This window comes from Perna viridis, chromosome 7 (genome assembly GCF_037379345.1).
Source record: "Perna viridis isolate PV_CMFRI_1.1 ecotype Kerala chromosome 7, ASM3737934v1, whole genome shotgun sequence".
Lineage (NCBI taxonomy): Eukaryota > Metazoa > Mollusca > Bivalvia > Mytilida > Mytilidae > Perna > Perna viridis.
In genome coordinates this window covers 4,715,891-4,736,471 of record NC_142451.1, presented here as the reverse complement: position 1 = coordinate 4,736,471, position 20,581 = coordinate 4,715,891, and the positions used below count along the sequence as shown (strand labels likewise).

At 32.2% G+C, this 20,581-nt stretch overlaps 1 protein-coding gene across 5 annotated transcripts in view; it reads left to right on the top strand.

Moving 5' to 3' along the window:
* LOC148611045 (dual oxidase-like) overlaps nucleotides 1–20,581 on the top strand; it is a 65,387-nt gene that overhangs the window by 32,252 nt on the left and 12,554 nt on the right. For 3 of the 5 annotated variants that reach the window (XM_088591106.1, XM_088591108.1, XM_088591107.1), the window contains exons 14-24: nucleotides 735–853; nucleotides 1,845–1,979; nucleotides 3,126–3,239; nucleotides 3,634–3,857; nucleotides 6,252–6,437; nucleotides 6,939–7,028; nucleotides 9,089–9,224; nucleotides 9,977–10,070; nucleotides 10,410–10,585; nucleotides 10,936–10,975; nucleotides 12,489–12,560. In XM_088591106.1, coding sequence (XP_088447232.1) covers nucleotides 735–853; nucleotides 1,845–1,979; nucleotides 3,126–3,239; nucleotides 3,634–3,857; nucleotides 6,252–6,437; nucleotides 6,939–7,028; nucleotides 9,089–9,224; nucleotides 9,977–10,070; nucleotides 10,410–10,585; nucleotides 10,936–10,975; nucleotides 12,489–12,560 — 1,386 coding nt within the window. The remainder of the gene's footprint in view (nucleotides 1–734; nucleotides 854–1,844; nucleotides 1,980–3,125; nucleotides 3,240–3,633; nucleotides 3,858–6,251; nucleotides 6,438–6,938; nucleotides 7,029–9,088; nucleotides 9,225–9,976; nucleotides 10,071–10,409; nucleotides 10,586–10,935; nucleotides 10,976–12,488; nucleotides 12,561–20,581) is intronic. The other 2 variants (XM_088591110.1, XM_088591109.1) reach the window with 1 other exon arrangement.

Genomic DNA, 20,581 nt, shown 5'->3' with positions numbered 1-20,581 from the left:
TATGAAGAAAAAACTTTAATCATAGGTTATTTAAAGTGTGCATTGTGGGTGTTATGATTAATTCAAATAGACAGAAAAATATTACAGTCATTCCTTGCAGCTTAATTTTAGTATTGAAGTATAAAAACTACATGTAAATCATCAAAACATTGATGACTGTCACATGATGTAGTGATAGGACAAAAAATTGAAGCAATTTGACAGAAAACATCTTTCATTTGACATTAAGTTATACTACATAAGAATGATTGTATTCAAATGTTTGCATGTTTAGGTTTGAAGTTTTCAAATGAGATTCATAAAAGTTAGAATTTATTAGTCTTAACAGTGGCAGTCTGTAAATGTCATATTTTAGTGTGGAATGTCAGTGTGTGATTCCAAACAGAACAAATTATGAAATATATTGAAATATTTTTATTTTGATTACATCGATCCATGTGACATTTGTTTAGTCAAAGCTATTTGTAAGTTTGCGTGGTAGGATCCATCGTTTCCCAAGGAATTCCATGGAAATTACCTCTTGGTCCTTCTCATACTTAGAATACAGTTAATTTACAGAACAATGTTATCCTTTTAGAACTCAAAAATAGTACTGTAACTGTAGTATGTTTAAAAATTCAACATATTACTTCAACTTGGTCACCAAAAAATATATGTTTACTATTTTCCATCCATGTGTGACAATGTTATATAATATTTACATTCCGACTTAAACTTTCTACTTCCATTTGTAGGTTGTTTACACCAGATGAGATAGACCAGATAAGGAATATAACCCTCCATGACATCATAGTTAATTCTACCAAACTAGAAGCTGACCATATACAGAGGGATGTCTTCTCTGTTTCTTATGGTAGGTTGAAAAGGATGGTGGGCAGTTAATGGAATTGATTAAAACACTTTCTAATACTAATTTATCTAAGAACAATACAACTAAGGACATGTACAGTGAGGTTGCTAACAATCATGTGTGGAATGCCAAAATTTTAATAAGTTTGTGGAAATTCATGAATATATGTAGAGCCACTTGAGTTTGCATTTCATTGAGAATTTGAAAGGCATAGTAAACCATGTAAAATGTGAAATTTGGTACACCACAATCAATAGATTTTCCAGAGTATAAGTAAATTGTACTACAGAAATAATTCCAAAACAACAACAACAACAAAAGAATGTTATTTGACACAAGAAGTACATGTAGTAGACATGTATACAATGTGAAGAGATGCACTAAAGCATGCTTTGTAATCACACAGTAAAATAGAATGGAAAATGCTATACAGATCTTTGAAAATGTCACTGAGGTCTGAAGAATGAACTAGGATTGAAATACTTTTTCTCGTAGGGTCAGAAACAGTTAATTTTTTTTGTCATCTGTCGTCATTAACAATTTTTTCAAAACTCTTCTCCTCTGACACTACTTGACCAATTGGAATTGAACTTGGTATGAATGTTCCTTGGGGTATCCAGCATAGAACTGATATGGGGATTTTTGATCCATTGAAAAACATGGCCGCCATCACTAAAAATAGAACATAGGGGTCAGACAGTAGTTTTTCGCATATATATCTCCAAAACCATTAGGATTAGTCAAATTCTTTTTTTTTACGGTTTTCAGCCAATATCTTGAAAACTATAAAAGATAGAAAGAAACTTTCATTGCTGAAATGATCCTTATGGTAAGTCCTACCAAAGTTCTTGATTGTAGGGGACCTAAAATTGTGTGACAACTCCTTTTTAAATTTATTGCCCTTGAAAGACAAAATTTATCAGGTGAGCAATTCAGGCTCCTCTGAGCCTCTTGCTTCATAGATATTATTCTTTCTATTTTTTTTTCTGTGTAGATATGCCTTGCCCACCTATGGAAATAAGTACTGGTGACCTTGAACCATGTGGAGGCCATAAAGGATATGACTACTTTGCTGGTAGTGAGGCAGTATACATCATTGTATGGACATGCTTTGGTTTAATTCCCTTAGGTTTGTAGTTTTATGTGGAAATAAGGAATGCTATCACAATTTTGTAAATTTTCCTGTTGTCATGACATATTCTAAATATAAACATTAACAGTGTTGCAGCCTAAACAGTGATAACAGATCAAAAACATGAAGATGATCAACAATAATCTATATTTAAAAGCTTTCACTGTGAAGTTGGCCTCATATCTTGACCTACACTTAGAAATCGATGGTAAAGAAAAACTATTGACCTAACTTTACATATGTGATGACTTTTCATTCAGAATTGTCAACTTTCCTTTCATCTGTGGCAATATCCCTTCAGCACCTGCGCATGGAGTGTTCATATAACAACTCATACGTTATGCCAGAGCTTGCTGAAACTACGCAGACTTTTTGTATTGCGCTAGAACTCTAACAAATAGGCTTTCTGGAACAGGGTTATGTTGCCACTATGACCTTGGTTCCCCTGATTACTCTTTCATGACCTCCTCCATGGTCTTGAGATAGTGCTGCCTCAAGTGTAGTAGGCCATGGGTAAGATCAGTAACCAAGTCACACCAAAGACTTCAAAATTGGTGGTCACTGTTTCTCATCCAAGTACTTGGCAATATTGTGACAGATAGTTGTCTCTGTGTCAGAATACTTTGTCAATGTGGGGTCACCAGCCTACCTGTGACAAATGATTGTCTCAGTTACAGAATACTTTGTCGTTGTGGGATCACCAGCCTACCTGTGACAAATGGTTGTCTGTGTCACAATACTTTGTCTAAGTGGGGTCACCAGCCTACCTGCTGGAAATTACTTCTGTAAGATAGCATAATAAAAATCAGAGTGTTGGACTAATACAAAGTAGGGTCTGTTTGATTAGTCAAATGTTTTTGTTCTGAAATTCATGAAATATCTACTAACAATCAAGCCATTGAAATCTATCATAAACTTGTTTACTTTTTTATTGATAAAGAATACTCTGTTATATAACAAGTTTTTGATTTTTTATGATACATGTATAAAACCTTACACTAGCCATCATTACCTTATCAATGAACAAAATTTCAATTTCTGCATATGACAGAAACTTCATTTCCTTGATAAAAGTAGTGCTACTGTTTTATGTCTAACCAGTTATCATCTGTATTTAATTGTGTAACTCTGTGTATATTTCAGTATGCGTACTGTGCGCATATATAGCAGCTAAGTGTCGTCAATGGAAACACAGTCGGTCTGTTAAACGCCAGCAACATTATATTGTTAGTAAAAACAATGACTGTGGAAACATGGGTAAGTTACATCAAATTATACTTATTACAATTATAGATCAGTTTCTATTGCCAGTTTGACATTCAAGATTTCATGTTAGGGTTTTTAGAGGAAAAAATACTGTTGAAGCCAAAGAGGAACAAATTGTATTTTAATATGGTCATTAAAATCTAGGTATTATACCAAAAAAAACACAATACCTTATGACTCTTATAATAGTAAGTTATGAATTTTGGAAATTTGGAAATAAATATTGTGACTGACTTGTATCACCAAAATAAAAATGGTCTAAAATTACATAATAGCAATAATAAGTACACATAAAAAATACTGAATTTACAACTTTGACTGTTATATATTTTTAGATTAAGAATAAATCATTTAAAAAAAGCAATATTTGACACTATGTTTTCAGAGAGTGATCTTCAGTACCAGGCCTATGAATGGTTGGGACGTAAGGAAGAGACCAAACTGGTGCTGGTCAAACTAAGGGCTAAATGTCAGATGACAGTCCTAAGTGCCAAGGGGACACTCCTGAGGACTATTAATCTGGATCCTTTAGATGTGGTCAATATCTGGATCAGTTCTAACAAAGGGCAGAAAACTCTTGTTGTAAAGATGCCCAAGGAATATGACAGTGTGAGATTTATATAGATTCTTCTTCAGTAATCAGTGGTTTAAATAATTTCTCCACTGGCAATGGTAAAATTTAGATTTTCATTATGCGAGCTATAGCTAGCATAGTCAAAATCTCAATTTAATTATAGAGAGTGAAGAAATTTTAAAAAACAAGATTATGTTGAAGTAGATTCAGTTTCTTCCATTAAATCTGTAGAATACTTTACATCTCTCACAGAAATTTAGTCCCTGGCTGGAAATAAAAAATTCACTTGTATTTTTAATCACTAGGTGAAATGGGGGAAAAGTATATAAGTCTTATGCAAAGGGACATAACTGTAATTATATTAGGTCAGATTTTAACATTTTTAGTTTATTAGTGAGAAAAGGGCATATTTGAAATGAAGATAAATTACATATTCTGTAAAGTCTGACTAAATCATGGCACTACTTTTTTTCAACTCATTTGTTCTATGTATTGACTTATTTCTGTCTTGGATCACTTTAAGTCTTGTATTGTAAAGATTCATCTTGTTCTTACATGGCAATTACTGTCTGGGGAAAAAATTAATCTCACCATATTTAGGGACCATTTACCCCATAAATTGGGATTTGGTTTTCATAAAAATTATATTAAACACACTAAACTAGTACATTTGCAACCATTTAGACAGCCCATATATTTTGGTGTAGACACAAGCAGGTAATGTTAAAAAAGCTGACAGTTTTCAGGATTTATTTCATCGACCTATGTATACTGAAAACAAAATGTTATAAAGGTTCACAAGCCATCATTTTATTTTGATTAATTATTTTTTGATGGCTTGGGAAATATAACTTACTCATTATCTTTATGATCATTTACTTGCTATCTTATTGAGTAATAAAACAAGAAAACTGTTGTATTATCCAGCCACAAGTGTTGATTATCCACTTAAACATCATCAACCATAAAAATGGAGCAAATCAATAACCAATAAACACAGGTATTCAATGTTTACATTGCAATTAAATTTACCCCTGTTTTTCCCCAGGTTAACTTCAGCAAAAACAATGTCACCGTTTGCAATAACGTATATACTTGCCTATAAGGCAGATTTTTAGGAATAAAATTTTTAACTGCTGGGAGGATTCCGACTTACAGATGAGATCTACCTGATGAACTACAATTTTCATCTTAAAAATTCAAAAGCTTGATAAGTGACATGAATGTGACACCAACATTTAACAGCCAGACTGGCATCGTTTACCATAATGTTTAAATTGTAAATGTCAATTTTAGGAAGACAGTCTTTATCTTCTTCCTTTTACAACTAAAAGATGATGCTGTGAAAGAATAGTAATGGTTTAGTCATTATTTTGTCACAGTACTGGCCTTTTATGATTTTTTTGGTATTTCCCACTCATCCATTTTGTGTATTGATTTTTACCTTTGTACACTCATGTGGTCAAAAAGCTGTAATCCCTATATTTATAATTTTAATTTGGGTAATTTGTGGTACCAAAATTTGAAGGAATGAAAAGAGGGCATATTAAAACAATTCACATGGCTTGTCAAGAATTTAATTACTACTATATAACAACACTGGCTTGTAATTATTTATTTCAACATTTATTAAAGTTATCAAAACAAACAGATATATTTAATGCAATTAATAAATGTTAGCGATTCAGCTGTCAAAAATCAGTATGACACATAAGAGGGTCATGGCTAGGTTACAGAAATTTTCGACTGAGAAGAGGGGTCCGACTTAAAGGCGATTTGACTTATACTTGAGTGTATACAGTTAAGTCTTTTTAAGGATAATACAGCCACTAAACAATTGCCAAAATAAAACACTTATCATTCTGAATGCACCAAAATTAAACATACATAATTTGATAGAAAGCCACCACAAACCCGACATCAAAATATCCCATGTTATAGCTGTTAATATTTATGTACATTTAATGAATGTATTCAATTTCTGATTAGTTTATATGCTATAACCTAATTTGGGTCTGTTTATGCGTAATAATCCGCAAATGGCAGGATTCTCATCAAATTAAAATATATATGTTTGTCTCATAAGTTCTTTTTTCATACTGCTGAAGTTAAACAAGGGAAGCTTTCATTGCAAATCTGGTTTGTAACTTCAGTATGATGATTTGTCAGAATTTTTTCTTGTTGATTAAATAATTTTTAGTTAGTAATTACACTTGTGATATAGCTTGGTACCCTTAGTGGAACTTCTGGTTTAGAAAAAAAGTAAATCCTTGAGGAGTTATCGGCAACACTGAATCAGATTTGGAAAATTTTGTAAATTGTAAGATTTCAGGTAAGTGAATTTGTCAGTTCAGGTTCTGATATTCCCTACCTGAGTTTTCAAGCATGATTTTTATCTTGCATTTTCTTGTATTTCTTCTATCTTACAGGTTCTGATATTTCCTACATACAACCTAAGGACATCCTTCCTGAAATGTCTGTCCTCCATACTGAAGAAGAATGGTAAAGAATTTTCTGTGATGGAGCTGAAACAACAGGTCATGTTTGATCAAGCTGTTACACAGAAGAAAAGAAACATGCAATTGGAAAAATTCTTCAAATCAGTCTTCTCAGAGGTATGCTATACAGTTAACACACTGTCCAGTTTGTTAAACATGTAATCTTAGTTTGATAGCATTATAAAAAATAATTGTTCATATAGGATTTTATTGATAATGTATAAATATTAAAAATAAATACCAAGAAACTAAGAATGGTATATGCTGAAAACATGTGTATGATAGATACATGTATATAGAAATTATGGTTTCCTTCTGTGCATCCATCCATAACTTTTTCGTTTCTGTCTGTGCATCCATCAACAACTGTTTCGTTTTCTCTGTAATTTCTGATCAGATCTACCTGATACCTAACAAATCCTATACCCTATGGATACTTTATTGGGAGTGGGTGTATCCTTAAGTGAGCTATTCTCACAGTTTTTTGTAGTTTAAGCTCCTTCTGGTTAATTTGACAAAGACTTGAACTAAGTATATACTACATGAATGACCTCTTATATAATTGTAATAAAGAAGAAGAAAAATTTACTTGAAAATTTAAATTGGTTTTTTTTGTAGGCTTTTGACATGGACTATGACCCAGATTTAGAAGATGATAGCATAGAAACAACACAACTCAAAGAAATGTTACAGATAGAACTAACTAAGGTATGTCTGTCTGTCTGTCTGTCAGTCTGATAGAACTTACTAAGGTATGTATATAGTAATGTCTGTCTGTCTGTCTGTCTGTCTGATAGAACTTACTAAGGTATGTATATAGTAATGTCTCTCTGTCTTTCTGTCTGATAGAACTTACTAAGGTATGTACATAGTAATGTCTGCCTGCCTGTCTGTCTGATAGAACTTACTAAGGTATGTATATAATAATGTCTGCCTGCCTGTCTGTCTGATAGAACTTACTAAGGTATGTATATAGTAATGTCTGTCTGTCTGTCTGATAGAACTTACTAAGGTATGTACATAGTAATGTCTGCCTGCCTGTCTGTCTGATAGAACTTACTAAGGTATGTATATAGTAATGTCTGTCTGTCTGATAGAACTTACTAAGGTATGTACATAGTAATGTCTGCCTGCCTGTCTGTCTGATAGAACTTACTAAGGTATGTATATAGTAAAGTCTGTCTGTCTGTCTGATAGAACTTACTAAGGTATGTACATAGTAATGTCTGTCTGTCTGTCTGATAGAACTTACTAAGGTATGTATATAGTAAAGTCTGCCTGTCTGTCTGATAGAACTTACTAAGGTATGTACATAGTAATGTCTGTCTGTCTGTCTGATAGAACTTACTAAGGTATGTATATAGTAATGTCTGTCTGTCTGTCTGATAGAACTTACTAAGGTATGTATATAGTAATGTCTGTCTGTCTGATAGAACTTACTAAGGTATGTACATAGTAATGTCTGCCTGCCTGTCTGTCTGATAGAACTTACTAAGGTATGTATATAGTAAAGTCTGTCTGTCTGTCTGATTGAACTTACTAAGGTATGTACATAGTAATGTCTGTCTGTCTGTCTGATAGAACTTACTAAGGTATGTATATAGTAATGTTTGTCTGTCTGTCTGATAGAACTTACTAAGGTATGTATATAGTAATGTCTGTCTGTCTGATAGAACTTACTAAGGTATGTACATAGTAATGTCTGCCTGCCTGTCTGTCTGATAGAACTTACTAAGGTATGTATATAGTAAAGTCTGTCTGTCTGTCTGATAGAACTTACTAAGGTATGTACATAGTAATGTCTGCCTGCCTGTCTGTCTGATAGAACTTACTAAGGTATGTATATAGTAAAGTCTGTCTGTCTGTCTGATAGAACTTACTAAGGTATGTACATAGTAATGTCTGTCTGTCTGTCTGATAGAACTTACTAAGGTATGTATATAGTAATGTTTGTCTGTCTGTCTGATAGAATTTACTAAGGTATGTATATATTAATGTCTGTCTGTCTGTCTGTCTGATAGAACTTACTAAGGTATGTACATAGTAATGTCTGTCTGTCTGTCTGTCTGTCTGATAGAACTTACTAAGGTATGTACATAGTAATGTATGTCTGTTTGTCTGTCTGTCTGTCTGTCTGATAGAACTTACTAAGGTATGTACATAGTAATGTATGTCTGTCTGTCTGTCTGTCTGTCTGTCTGTCTGATAGAACTTACTAAGGTATGTACATAGTAATGTCTGTCTGTCTGTCAGTCTGATAGAATTTACTAAGGTATGTATATAGTAAAGTAATGTCGGATAGAACTTAATAAGGTATGTATATAGTAATGTCAGATAGAACTTACTAAGGTATGTATAAAGTAATGTCTGTCGGATAGAACTTACTAAGGTATGTATATAGTAATGTCAGATAGAACTTACTAAGGTATGTATATAGTAAAGTAATGTCTAATAGAACTTGGTAAGGTATGTATATAGTAAAGTTATGTCTGTCTGAATAGTTATAACTGTAGATAAATAATTTTGAAAACATACTAATATTTAATATTTGTGAAAATTTACCAGTATTTGATAATTAATTTAACAATTTTATAATCTGTTTTCTTTTTTTATGAGATATGAATGAGGCGTGACCTTTATTTGTTTTACTAAAATTAAGACTTAAGGATTCACTTGTAACAATATCAGCTAGATTAAGAAGAAATAAATATGACTAAAATACAAAATTACTGCTTATAACTAGATGGATTATTTTTCTGGTATTGTAGGAAGAGTTTGCCCATGCCTTGGCCTGTAAACCTAACTCTGACTTTGTAGAGAATATGTTCAGCCTGCTGGACTCGGACAGGAATGGTTATATCTCATTCAGGGACTTTCTTAATGCTGTTGTCTTATTCTCTAAAGGTATTCCTAAGTGCCATCTGATGTTAATAGTAATGAGCAGAAAATGAGAAATTCAAAATAGAGATTTAATGATTTGTTACTGACCGAAACATTGCATCTGTGCTTATAGTATGATTTTAAAAGATGTTTACCCTAATGGTCTACATTCGAAAATTGGATAATGTTTTTTTTTAATTTAAGGGGAGTGACGATCCACTGGTGCATCACTGTCTTTTCAGTATTTATCTGGAAATCAATACCTGAACCATTTTTAACGGGATTTTCTGAAGGAAAAAATCTGTCATAAATTTGGGAATGTATGACAAGTGGGTGGCTGCCAAACATTGCCTGTGGAATAACTTGAAAAAGTAGTTGGCAGATTCTTTTCAGAATTATTGTTTCTTGTTACAAAATCAAGGTCAAGTTTGCTTTTGGTCCATATTTTGGAAAATCCTGATTGCTGTCAGTTTGACATCCTCTTGTTTTGATTCTGATCCAACTCTTTAATAATTGGATGTCAAAAATGAAACAGTTTGAACTGTAGTTAGAAAAAAATTAAGATTTATTTTAACTGTTGAGGATAAGGGCTGTTTATTAGTAGGTCTACAGATGTGAGAATGTATCATGAGTTTTATTATTCATTAAATTGAATAGAAATACCTTACCCAATCTTTAAAAATCACCTTACAAATCAGACAGTCCAAGAATGATGATATAGAGTGGTATTGTTACTATGTGACAGTTATTAAGTTACAGAATGTTTGATATTTCAGGTACATGTCAGGAGAAGTTACATCTATTGTTCAGAATGTTTGATGTAGATGGGAAAGGCTGTCTGGAGAGGGAGGAGTTGAATAGAATGTTTGGGTAGGTACATGTATCTGCCAGAGGATCAAGGTTAATTTACATATGAATGTAGGATATGTAAAAATAAGATAAACAGTTGACATTTGACATTTTAATAAGAGCTTTCAGCTGAGAGTTGTTTATCCAGGAAAGAAATTAATTCCTGTAGCATTTTATATTGTAATTGACATATTGTATGAAGATTAATCCTTTTTAGATTAATTTGATAATGATACAAAATGATTGCATATATTTTACAGTTAGATGTTTACTTGGATTTCTAAAGAGCTTCATTTCCTCTAGAAAGTTAGTCCTTCAGAAATATTTCCCTGCTTTCATTACACTTCATTCTTTCTGTAGATCTCTGTTAGAAATGGCCCACAGCAATATAAGTAAAACAGATGTTGAAAATCTTGTGGTCTCAATCTGTGAAGAGAATGGACTGATGGACCAATCTTCCTATAATTTTGAAGATTTCTGCCAACTACTGTCCCCGCAGATGGATAAGATATGGAATGCTGAACTCATATTTAAAGGTTACATATTTCCTGATAATATTAGAATGGGATATATGCTAATACATTTAATACCTGAAGGCTAATATTTTGATAGAAGAATTTTGAATTCTTAGAGGCTTGAGTCTGTTGGTCAGCTAAAAATGAGCGAAAATTCTAATGAAGAAATTGCATATCTGAAAGGAAAAAAGAACCAAATTATTTTCAAGGGGAAATAAAAAATACTTGTTTTTAAGACTCTTGGTTACATTTTCTATACTAAGTTGCTGTCCTTTTTCATCAAGTGATTAAGAGTGAAGTAAATATCTACAGTTAAATGAATAGCTAGCATTTGTTAAAGAACAACAACTTGAATATATTTTTTTTAATAGGTAGACTGAACTGTTATCCATCCAATGACAAGAAAAGAATGTAAGTTTGGAGTTACTTTATTTTAAAGAACATGTGATTAGTCTTTACTCTCAGATAAAACAATTTCAAACTTCCGGCTTCTGCTCACAGAGGGCATAGTCGAAGCATGTTGAATTTTTCAATCAGATTTTAATCTGCATGGTAGATAATTGTATCCATTACAACAACTGATTATTATTATTATGCATGCTTCAATAATTTTTAGCTCACCTGGCTGAAGGCCAAGTGAGCTTATGCCATCACTTGGCGTCCGTTGTGGTCGTGGACGTTGTCGTCAAGCACAAATTTTTAAAAATCTTCTCCTCTGAAACTACTGGACTGACAGGTTTTAAACTTGGCATGATTGTTCCCTAGGGTGTTCTGCACAAAATAAATATTGGGATTTTTGATCCATGAAAAAACATGGCCACTGTCACTAAAAATAGAACATAGGGGTCCGATTGCAGTTTTTTTGCAAATAACTCAAAAACCGTTGCCTTTAGCAAATTTCTTGCAGGTTAATATTGTTCAGCATCATGAGATAAACTATGCCAAAATTTTTAAAATGATTGGTCAACTGATGTAGGTGTTATGGTCTCTGATACAGTTTTTTTGCATTTTTCGCTTGTACAACTTTGAAAATCTTCTTCTCAAAATCCATTGCACAGAATTCAATGAAAGTTGGCATTTATGTTCCTTAGGGTATCCCACACAAAATGACTGTTGGGATGGTTGATTCATGAAAAAACATGGCCGCCGTTACTAAAAATAGAACATAGGGGTCAGATGACAGTTTCTTGCAAATAACTCAAAAACTGTTGCCTTTAGCAAATTTCTGACGTGGTTAATATTGTTCTGCATCATGAGAAGGACCTATGCCGAAATTTTCAAAACCATTAATTGACTAATGTAGGAGTTACGGCCCCTCAAACAGTTTTGTTGTTGTTTTTTTTTTCACATGTACAACTGTGAAAACCTTCTCTAAAACCATTTAAGATCATAGAATGAAAATAAGCATAATAGTTCTTTAGTGTATTGTGCTCAAAATGACTGTTGTGATTTTTAATCCGTGAATAGATATGGCTGCGCTTACTAAAAATGGAACTTAGGGGTCATAAGACATGGTTTTGAAAAAAATTCAAAAATTGTTGCCTTTAGCAAAATTCTGGTTCAGGTCATGAAAATGCTATTAAAAGCATTTCCTGCATTTGACAATTTAGTTGATTTTAACTTAGCCTGTCTCATTCCTCAAGTTTTTCAAATAAGCAAATGGTTAACCAGGTGAGCGATTCAGGCTCTCTTGAGCCTCTAGATATTATAAAAGAGCCATATGTGTATAATGCTGCTATTCTGTGATGTTGTTGGGTTTTGGTTGCCTTTTTATGGTTTGTACTTTTTTCAGGTTATTGGTAAAGTTAAAAGAATTCTTTTTATTTGTAGACTAAGTAGTAACTCACCATATCAACATCATATTATACATTTACTACTGCTTTGTTATTAAATGTCACATTTGAGTTGATTTTATTATTTACAGTTCAAAATTACAAAACCCATCCCCTAAACCATCATCTAGTTTGGGGCTCAAATCTAAAATACAGTCTCTGAAGTAAGTATGTGGTTGCCTAATAAATATTTAATATTAAGCTGTAGTATGAAGAACTATTTTGATGCCCACCTTCCTCTGGTCAAAATGATATTCTATATTGAATAAATTTTCATGTTCTTTGACACATTTTTTTAGTTTTTTAAGGCAAAAACCCTAAAGTAAGCCACCTTTTTCAAAAAAATTCTTTACAATTTATGATAATTCTTATTAAATTCTAAAAATTACTTTAAAGCTTAATTTGTTTGGAAATGGAAAGAAATGACTGATTATAATTTGTTTTTGAACTGATTTTATCTCCAGTTTAAAATCACAACTGATGAGGAAGTAAGTTCCAAGTGTTTCTAATTGTAAAGCAAAAAATGGCATATAATGTTAAGTAATTGGACCTTTAATCTGATTCTGATGTTACAACATTGCTGGAATAAACTCATTGCTTGAAGAAAATTATTACTGATGCTACATATATACATTTTAAATTTTGACACATTTCTATGTAAAGAATAGACAAAATGTGAGTTTTAATTGCTACTGTTCTAATTGAACAAAGAAGAAAAATTAAATAATGAATTATGGTAAGTCATACCTGATATTTCTATATAGATTTTCCTTAATTTTCTTAAAGATAACCTTGATTGAACATGCTTTAAAATCTTAATGTAAAGAACAAAGTTCACTGAACTTTATTTTGTGATAATTAGGCATTTTTTTTACATTCCATGTGGATTCTTTAATGAATATTCACTAATTCACTAACTTTTAAAAACACTGATGTGTAGAGTTAAAAAAAATGTAAAGAATTTATTGTAAAATAGCAAACAAGTTGTGTAAAGCTTTATTTCCAAAAAAAAATTATTAAAATTATAATTACTTAAAATCCTGTTATATATTTAGAAGGAATAGCCCTGACTATGTAACAGAAAATCTTTACAAACATGTAAACACATTACATGTACCATTGGAGTGAGTAGAAACATTTAACTCCTTTATTGTATTTTTTTATGTAGTATCCCTTAATTTTGTACTGTTTTATTTGTAATACTAGTTATACTAGATGTCAGTTTTCTCTTTGTATATTTTCCCTTCTTTGTTATTTTTTCTTATTTTGTTAAACACCAATAACAAGTTGTATTCTTTTTTACTGGTGTGTCGTATTTTTGAATTTGTCTTCTGTTATGAAACACAGTTTTTTATTTTTTATTTTAATACATGTAAGTAATCTGCACATATTTTTTTATCATTTCAAATACTGTGAAAATACTATTGTTCGTGGGGTACCAATTTTCGTGGTTTTCTTGGATAGGCCAAATCATGAAATTTGGTTCCCAACAGAAAGGAGAGTTACATTGATGTGTATACTGAACAAAAATTGTAACCACAAAGTCAAGAATCCTTGAATTTGTGTTTCTTCCCAAATCCATGAAAATTGGTATCCATGAATTAAAGTACTTTCACAGTAGCTTCATGTATTTTTTTGTCTCATCCTATGTCATGGAATTTGATATATTTATTGTAATTACAAGGAGACCTGTCTAAACCCGAATCCTTGTAATCAGATAAATATTTGTGGATAGATTAGTGGTTGGAGTTTCTGGGGAAGGACAAGGACTTAGGTAAAGAGTCAGTTTAAGGAATAGACAGTTATTTGCAAAGACTATTACAGTCGGTTTAAAAAAGGAAAATTAGAGAAAAAGGTTTAGTGAAGTCATAACTTATAACTTATTGTACTCTTGCAAGTTTTTGTGAAATTGACAACAGGTCATTAGTACATGGTTTTTGTGTTTTTGTCTTCCAGGTTTCTAATTTAACTGTCATTCTTAGATAGACCCAGGCAGAGGTCAAAACATCAAGGTATACAAAATTTCACCAAATTTGTACCAAATAGTACCTAAATGAAGCAAAGCTTGGGTAACATTTCATTTTTTATTTTTCTCAATAATAAGAGGCTAAAATGAGGACCATCTCTAGGTCCCCCTCTTTGGCCCCTGAAATTCATAAAAATTCCTAAAAATCACCTAATTTCAACACCCTACTGAAATGCTTCTGATGAAAAACAAGGCAATCAAAGGTTATAACTATATAAATGTGTCAGATATTTTTATGTCTGAACAAAAATATAACAGATTTTAAGGGAAATAACTGTTGAAGTAGGATGAATTTTCCAAATTGAAAAACTACCAAATAGTGCCAATCTTCAAACAAAAATAAAAAACAGAATGGACACCTCATTTTCATTCTCAGTAGTTTCTAATTAAAGAGTTAGACTTATTTTTACATTATATTAAGGTTTTATTCAGGTTCTGAGGATTAAGTACTTTTTCGTAAATTTTAAAATTGCATATTATAAAAAAAAACGATAAAAATCACTGAACAAAGAGTTATTCCCTTTAAAAGCATTTCTTATATAAAATGCAGTTTTTTTTATATTAGTGCTCATTTACAGTGTTTTCATTTATTTTCATTCAATACCACAATTCAAATAAGTTAGCTCAATTAATATGTTTCAATTAAATGAAAAAAAGGGGGAGGGGTTGTTACATGTACTCCCATATACATGGATGAATTTCAATTTCTACTAAATGTATAACAAGAAAATTTGGATTGAAAATTGCATCTTGTGAAAATAACATCACAATATTTTATTTCTGTCTTGTTGATAACTCATCTAAACTTCAGTGAAATTAGGTCTTCTTTCTTTCAAAGGGGAGACAATTTGAAGAAAAACAAGGTATTATTTGAATTTGGAATTATTTTGAAATAAGTGAAAAAAATATTGATAAAACTTACTCCTACTAAGGATACTAAGGAGGTTAGTCATTCCATCATGATTAAGTGGGGTTAGTAAGTTTCCTTGACTTTTGTTATCCTACCCCTTAGACATACAGGCATGACTAACCCCCTTAGTAAGGGTTACATGTAGTTTTACAAATTTTATTTTTGGTCATTTTCTTAATTCCAAAATAATTCCAAATTCAAATAATACATTGTTTAAAAAGTATTGTAAACATAAGTTTTCACATACGTTTTGTATATCTTAAACTACTTTTCAAGAAATAAGTGAATCTTTCTGCCTAAAACAACGAAAGTATATAATATATAATAACTTAAATGAATATGACTAAATTTTTTTTGTATGTACGCTTGGTTTTTTCTTCAATAATCTCTTACATGTTCATGTTCATGTTGTACATGCATTTTATATGGTCTGTATCATTCAATGAAAAAAGTTTTCAGGTTTGAAATGTTTTTTCCCATTTATAGTAGAGAAACCCTCATTATAAAAATTATTTAAGGTTTTTGAATTGATGTAAAATCATGCTCCTATTACATGTATTACAGACCATACTACAGACTAGTAATACTTTGAGAAAAGCTCACTTATTGGTGAAAATGCGAAATGAAACATTGAAATATGACGAAGAATTTGTGGAAACCTCATTAATTCCATTTATTAGTTTTCTGAGGAGTAGCGCATGGACCGACACACAGAAAGATCAATATACATGTATTCTCATGCTTTTCAAAAGGGGGGGGGGATAATAAAACAGACCTACACTGTCTGTAAAACTGCCAGTCGTGGATGTATTATTTACATTCTTAATTTCCATTTTTCAAGCTTGTTTTGCAAGTTTGGATAAATACACAAATATCAATTTTTAAAACTGTTTACATTATGATTTAAAATTTCTTTCAAGTCACTCATACAAATTCACAGTAAACATATTTTTAGTTACACAATATAGAGTGTAGTATGCTAGTTTACAAATCTCACTCAGTTCTTCATTTTTAGCTCTCCTGGCCAAAGGCCATGTGAGCTATTGCCATCACTTGGTGTCCATCATCGTCTGCCGTCGTCGTCAACAATTTTTCAAAACGCTGCTCCTCTGAAACTACTTGACCAATTGGAACCAAACTTGGTATAAATGTTCCTTAGGGTATCCAGCATAGAACTGATGTAGGAATTTTTGATCCATCAAAAAACATGGCCACCGTTACTAAAAATAGAACATAGGGGTCAGACAGTAGTTTTTCGCATATATATCTACAAAACAGTTAGGTTTAACCAAATTCAAATTTTCATTTTAATCTATTAAGCCATGTTGGAGTTATTGCCCTTTTTCAACGTTTTTTGCTATTTTTTGATGTTATTTCTTTCAAAAATTTTCTCCTCTGACACTACTTGACCAATTGGAACCAAGTTTGATATGAATCTTCCTTGGGGTATCCTGCATAGAACTAATGTGGGGATTTTTGATTCGTTGAAGAATGTGGCCACCGTTACTAAAAATAGAACATAGGGGTCAGACAGTAGTTTTTCGCATATATATCTCCAAAACAGTTAGGTTTAGCCAAATTCTGGTATGGGGTAAAAGTGTTCAGCATGATGAGATCTATCTGCTGTCAAATTTTCATTTTAATCTATTAAGCCATGTTGGAGTTATTGCCCTTTTTCAACGTTTTTTGGCTATTTTTAATGTTATTTCTTTCCAAAATCTTCTCCTCTGACACTACTTGACCAATTGGAACCAAACTTTTTATGAATGTTCCTTGGGATATCTTGCATGTTAGAGTTATTGCCCTTCTTTGACGTTTTTAGCTCACCTGGCCAAAGGCCAGGTGAGCTATTGCCATCACTTGGCGCTGGTTGTCGTTGTCATTAACAATTATACAAAACTTTTCTTCTCTGAAACTACTTGACTAATTAGAACCAAACTTGGTATGAATGTTTCTTGGGGTATTCTGCATAGAACTGATGTGGGGAGTTTTGATACGTCAAAAAACACCGGCACTGTTACTAAAAATAGAACATAGGGGTCAGACAGTAGTTTTTCGCATATATTTCCTAAACCGTTGGTTAAGCTGAATTTTGACACGGTTGAAAGTGTTCAGCATGATGAGATCTATCTCTGGTCAAATTTTGGTTTTAATCCGTTCAGCCATGTTGGAGTTATTGCCCTTTTTCAACGACTTTTGCTATTTTTAATGTTATTTCTTTCCAAAATCTTCTCCTCTGACACTACTTGACCAATTGAAACCAAACTTGGTATGAATGTTTCTTGGGTTATACTGCATAGAACTGATGTGGGATTTTTTATTTCATCGTAAAAACATGGCCGCCATTACTAAAAATAGAACATAGGGGTCAGACAGTTTTTCACATATATCTCCTAAAAAGTAAAAGGTTTATCAAAATTCTTTCAATAGTTGAAATGATCCATATTATTAGGACTACAAAAGTCTTCGGACTCCTTGTAAGAGTTATTGCCCTTGAAAGGGAAAAAAATGACTTTTTTTTTAATCGTTTTCAGTCAATATCTTGGAAAGTTTCCATGATAGATTAAAAGAAACTTTCAATTGTTGAAAAGATCTTGTGATAGTCCTACCAAAGACTTCTTTAGTCAGAATTGTTGGACAGCTTCTTGTTTAATTTAATGCCTTTGAAAGGCAAAATTCAAGAAGGTGAGTGATTCAGGCTCCTGGGAGCCTCTTGTTTTGCTATTTTTATTGTTATTTCTTTCACAATCTTCTCCTCTGACACTACTTTACCAATTGGAACCAAACTTGGTATGAATGTTCCTTGGGGTATTCTGCATAGAACTAATGTGGAGATTTTTGATCCATAGAAAAACATTGTCACTGTTACTAAAAATAGAACATAGGGGTCAGACAGTAGTTTTTCACATGTATCTCCAGAACTGTTAGGTTTAGCTAAATTCTTTCAATTGCTGAAATGATCCTTATTTTTAGGACTACAAAACTCTTCAGGCATAAAAGTTGTCAGATGCCTTCTTATAAGAGTTATTGCCCTTGACAGGGGAAAACGACAGGTTTTTTTACAGTTTTCAGCCAATGTCTTGAAAACTATGATAAATATAGACTTTCATGTACTGAAATGATCCTTATTATAAGTCCTATCAAAGTTTTCTAGAGTCAAAATTGTTGGACAACTTCTTGTTTAATTTATTGCCCTTGAAAGACAAAATTTAACCAGGTGAGTGAGTCAGGCTCCTGAGAGCCTCTTGTTCTTGGTTTTCATGGACAATTCCACTCTGTTTGTTTAAGACTTTACTGGAAGTCTCCATCATTTTTAAAGGACAATAAGCTAAGAGACTCTTCACTTTCTGCACAAAAATTCAATCATTTGGGCAAGATGTATGTCTCCCATACTAATCACAGCCATTGATAATTTGTAATAAATAATTTCACAGAATTTGCTTACTACCAGAGGTTTCTCTTTCCTCAAATACATATTCATGTATATCACAAACTATTTAACATCTTTGTCTGATAAGGGCCCATCCAGTTATGTTTTTATTTTCTGTGAATTGTAATTATTCTAATTAGATTGATTGTCCAATACATTTTACTGGTTATAGGTTATTGAGTCTGCACATAGTACTTGCCAACAACTACATATGTATATTGCAACATTTGTAGTGCTAGTTTCTTCATGGTGAAAAAAGTTTTCGGCCATCACTGTGTTTTTCAAGAGGGACTACTTTTTAAATGACTTTTCACAGCTAGGTTCTGAGCAACTAAACTTCCATTTTCAGTAATACATTTCTCTTGAGATGTGCATTTCATACATGTAGGTGCATTTCACAGGGTTCTTTTAAAACCTGAAATGTAGAGACCAAATAATAATCCATGCAAATTATTTTATGTGTAAGCAACCATACTGAGAAAAAAAAACAACATATCGATCTTTTAATGAATACTTCTATTTAGTTTATAATATAGAAAATACTGTTTTAATACATCTTGTATTGATAAGCGGTCTTGGACACAAAGTCCCAGGGTTTTTCAGTACGATACGGACCATTTGTTCTGTGTTTTGTAAATTTAACTGTATCACATTGATCTACATGTTTCCTATTAATACTTGTACATTAAGTGAATATTCAGTAAAATACAAATACATTGTATGATGTCTTAAATAAGGAGGCTAATTCTTGTTTAAATGTCTTCTTAATTTATTGACAGATTATAAATAATTCAAGGGATTTTAATTAGGTTAACTGCCTAGCTACATGTATTGTTAACACTGAGCTTCAATTTTTATATGCATGCATGAGAACGATGTAGCATAATGCCCAGTTTGCTGTATACTTGCATTTGTCTTTTTGGGGCAAGTCCAAGGCATATGGTTGTTGTGGGAATTCTTGCACCACTCATTGTAGACCCATATTGACATTTTATAGTATAGAGTATAATGCAGTGTAGTTTATCATAACAGCTAATTATAATCATATTGTATAATTAGAACCAAAAAAGATATAAATTTATGGTTTATGTCCTGAAAATAAAATAAATCAAGGGGATATCGACTTATCTTGAACTATTGTGGAATTTTAAATCAGGGACAAATTAGGCTGGGGCGTAGTGGGAGTGCATCCACCTAGGATTTGCAAAGCATGGGTTGTCAGGGTAGGTTTAGGCAGTTTAGGTTGAAACTTTAATTTCTTGCTAATTTTACTACAAAAGATTGCATTACGTGGCAGTTCATGGCTTTGATCCCTGGCTGAGACGCTCCATAATATAAAATTAGTAGTCATGCACTTCTTCTCTGCCTAGCCTGTGCCATATGAGAGGTTGAATTATGAATGGTTGGCAGGGAAACAGAATGAGTCTGACTGCCTACCTGCAGGCTGTTACTACTGTCAGGTCAAGCACGAGGAAAGGTAAACTTGATTGGTCAAACATTCTCTTCCTGAAATGCATGAAAAAATGGAGAAGAATAAATCACAATCAAAGTCTATGTAGAAATGGACAAGTGACAGGTGAATACTAGCTATCAATTTCAATATGCCTTAAAAACATAGGCCCCCATTTCAGACAGAGCCTTGCTCTCTAAGTACTACCACTCTTGTCCGATAATGGGGTCTGTGCTTTAATATTATGCTTTGTAGACCACTATGGCATGACCATGTAGAATATAATTTGCTACATTGTACCTAAGACTTTGAAAATCATACCTTTTCAAACTGTAATTTATAGAGGATGAAGTCCCCATAATGGTACTC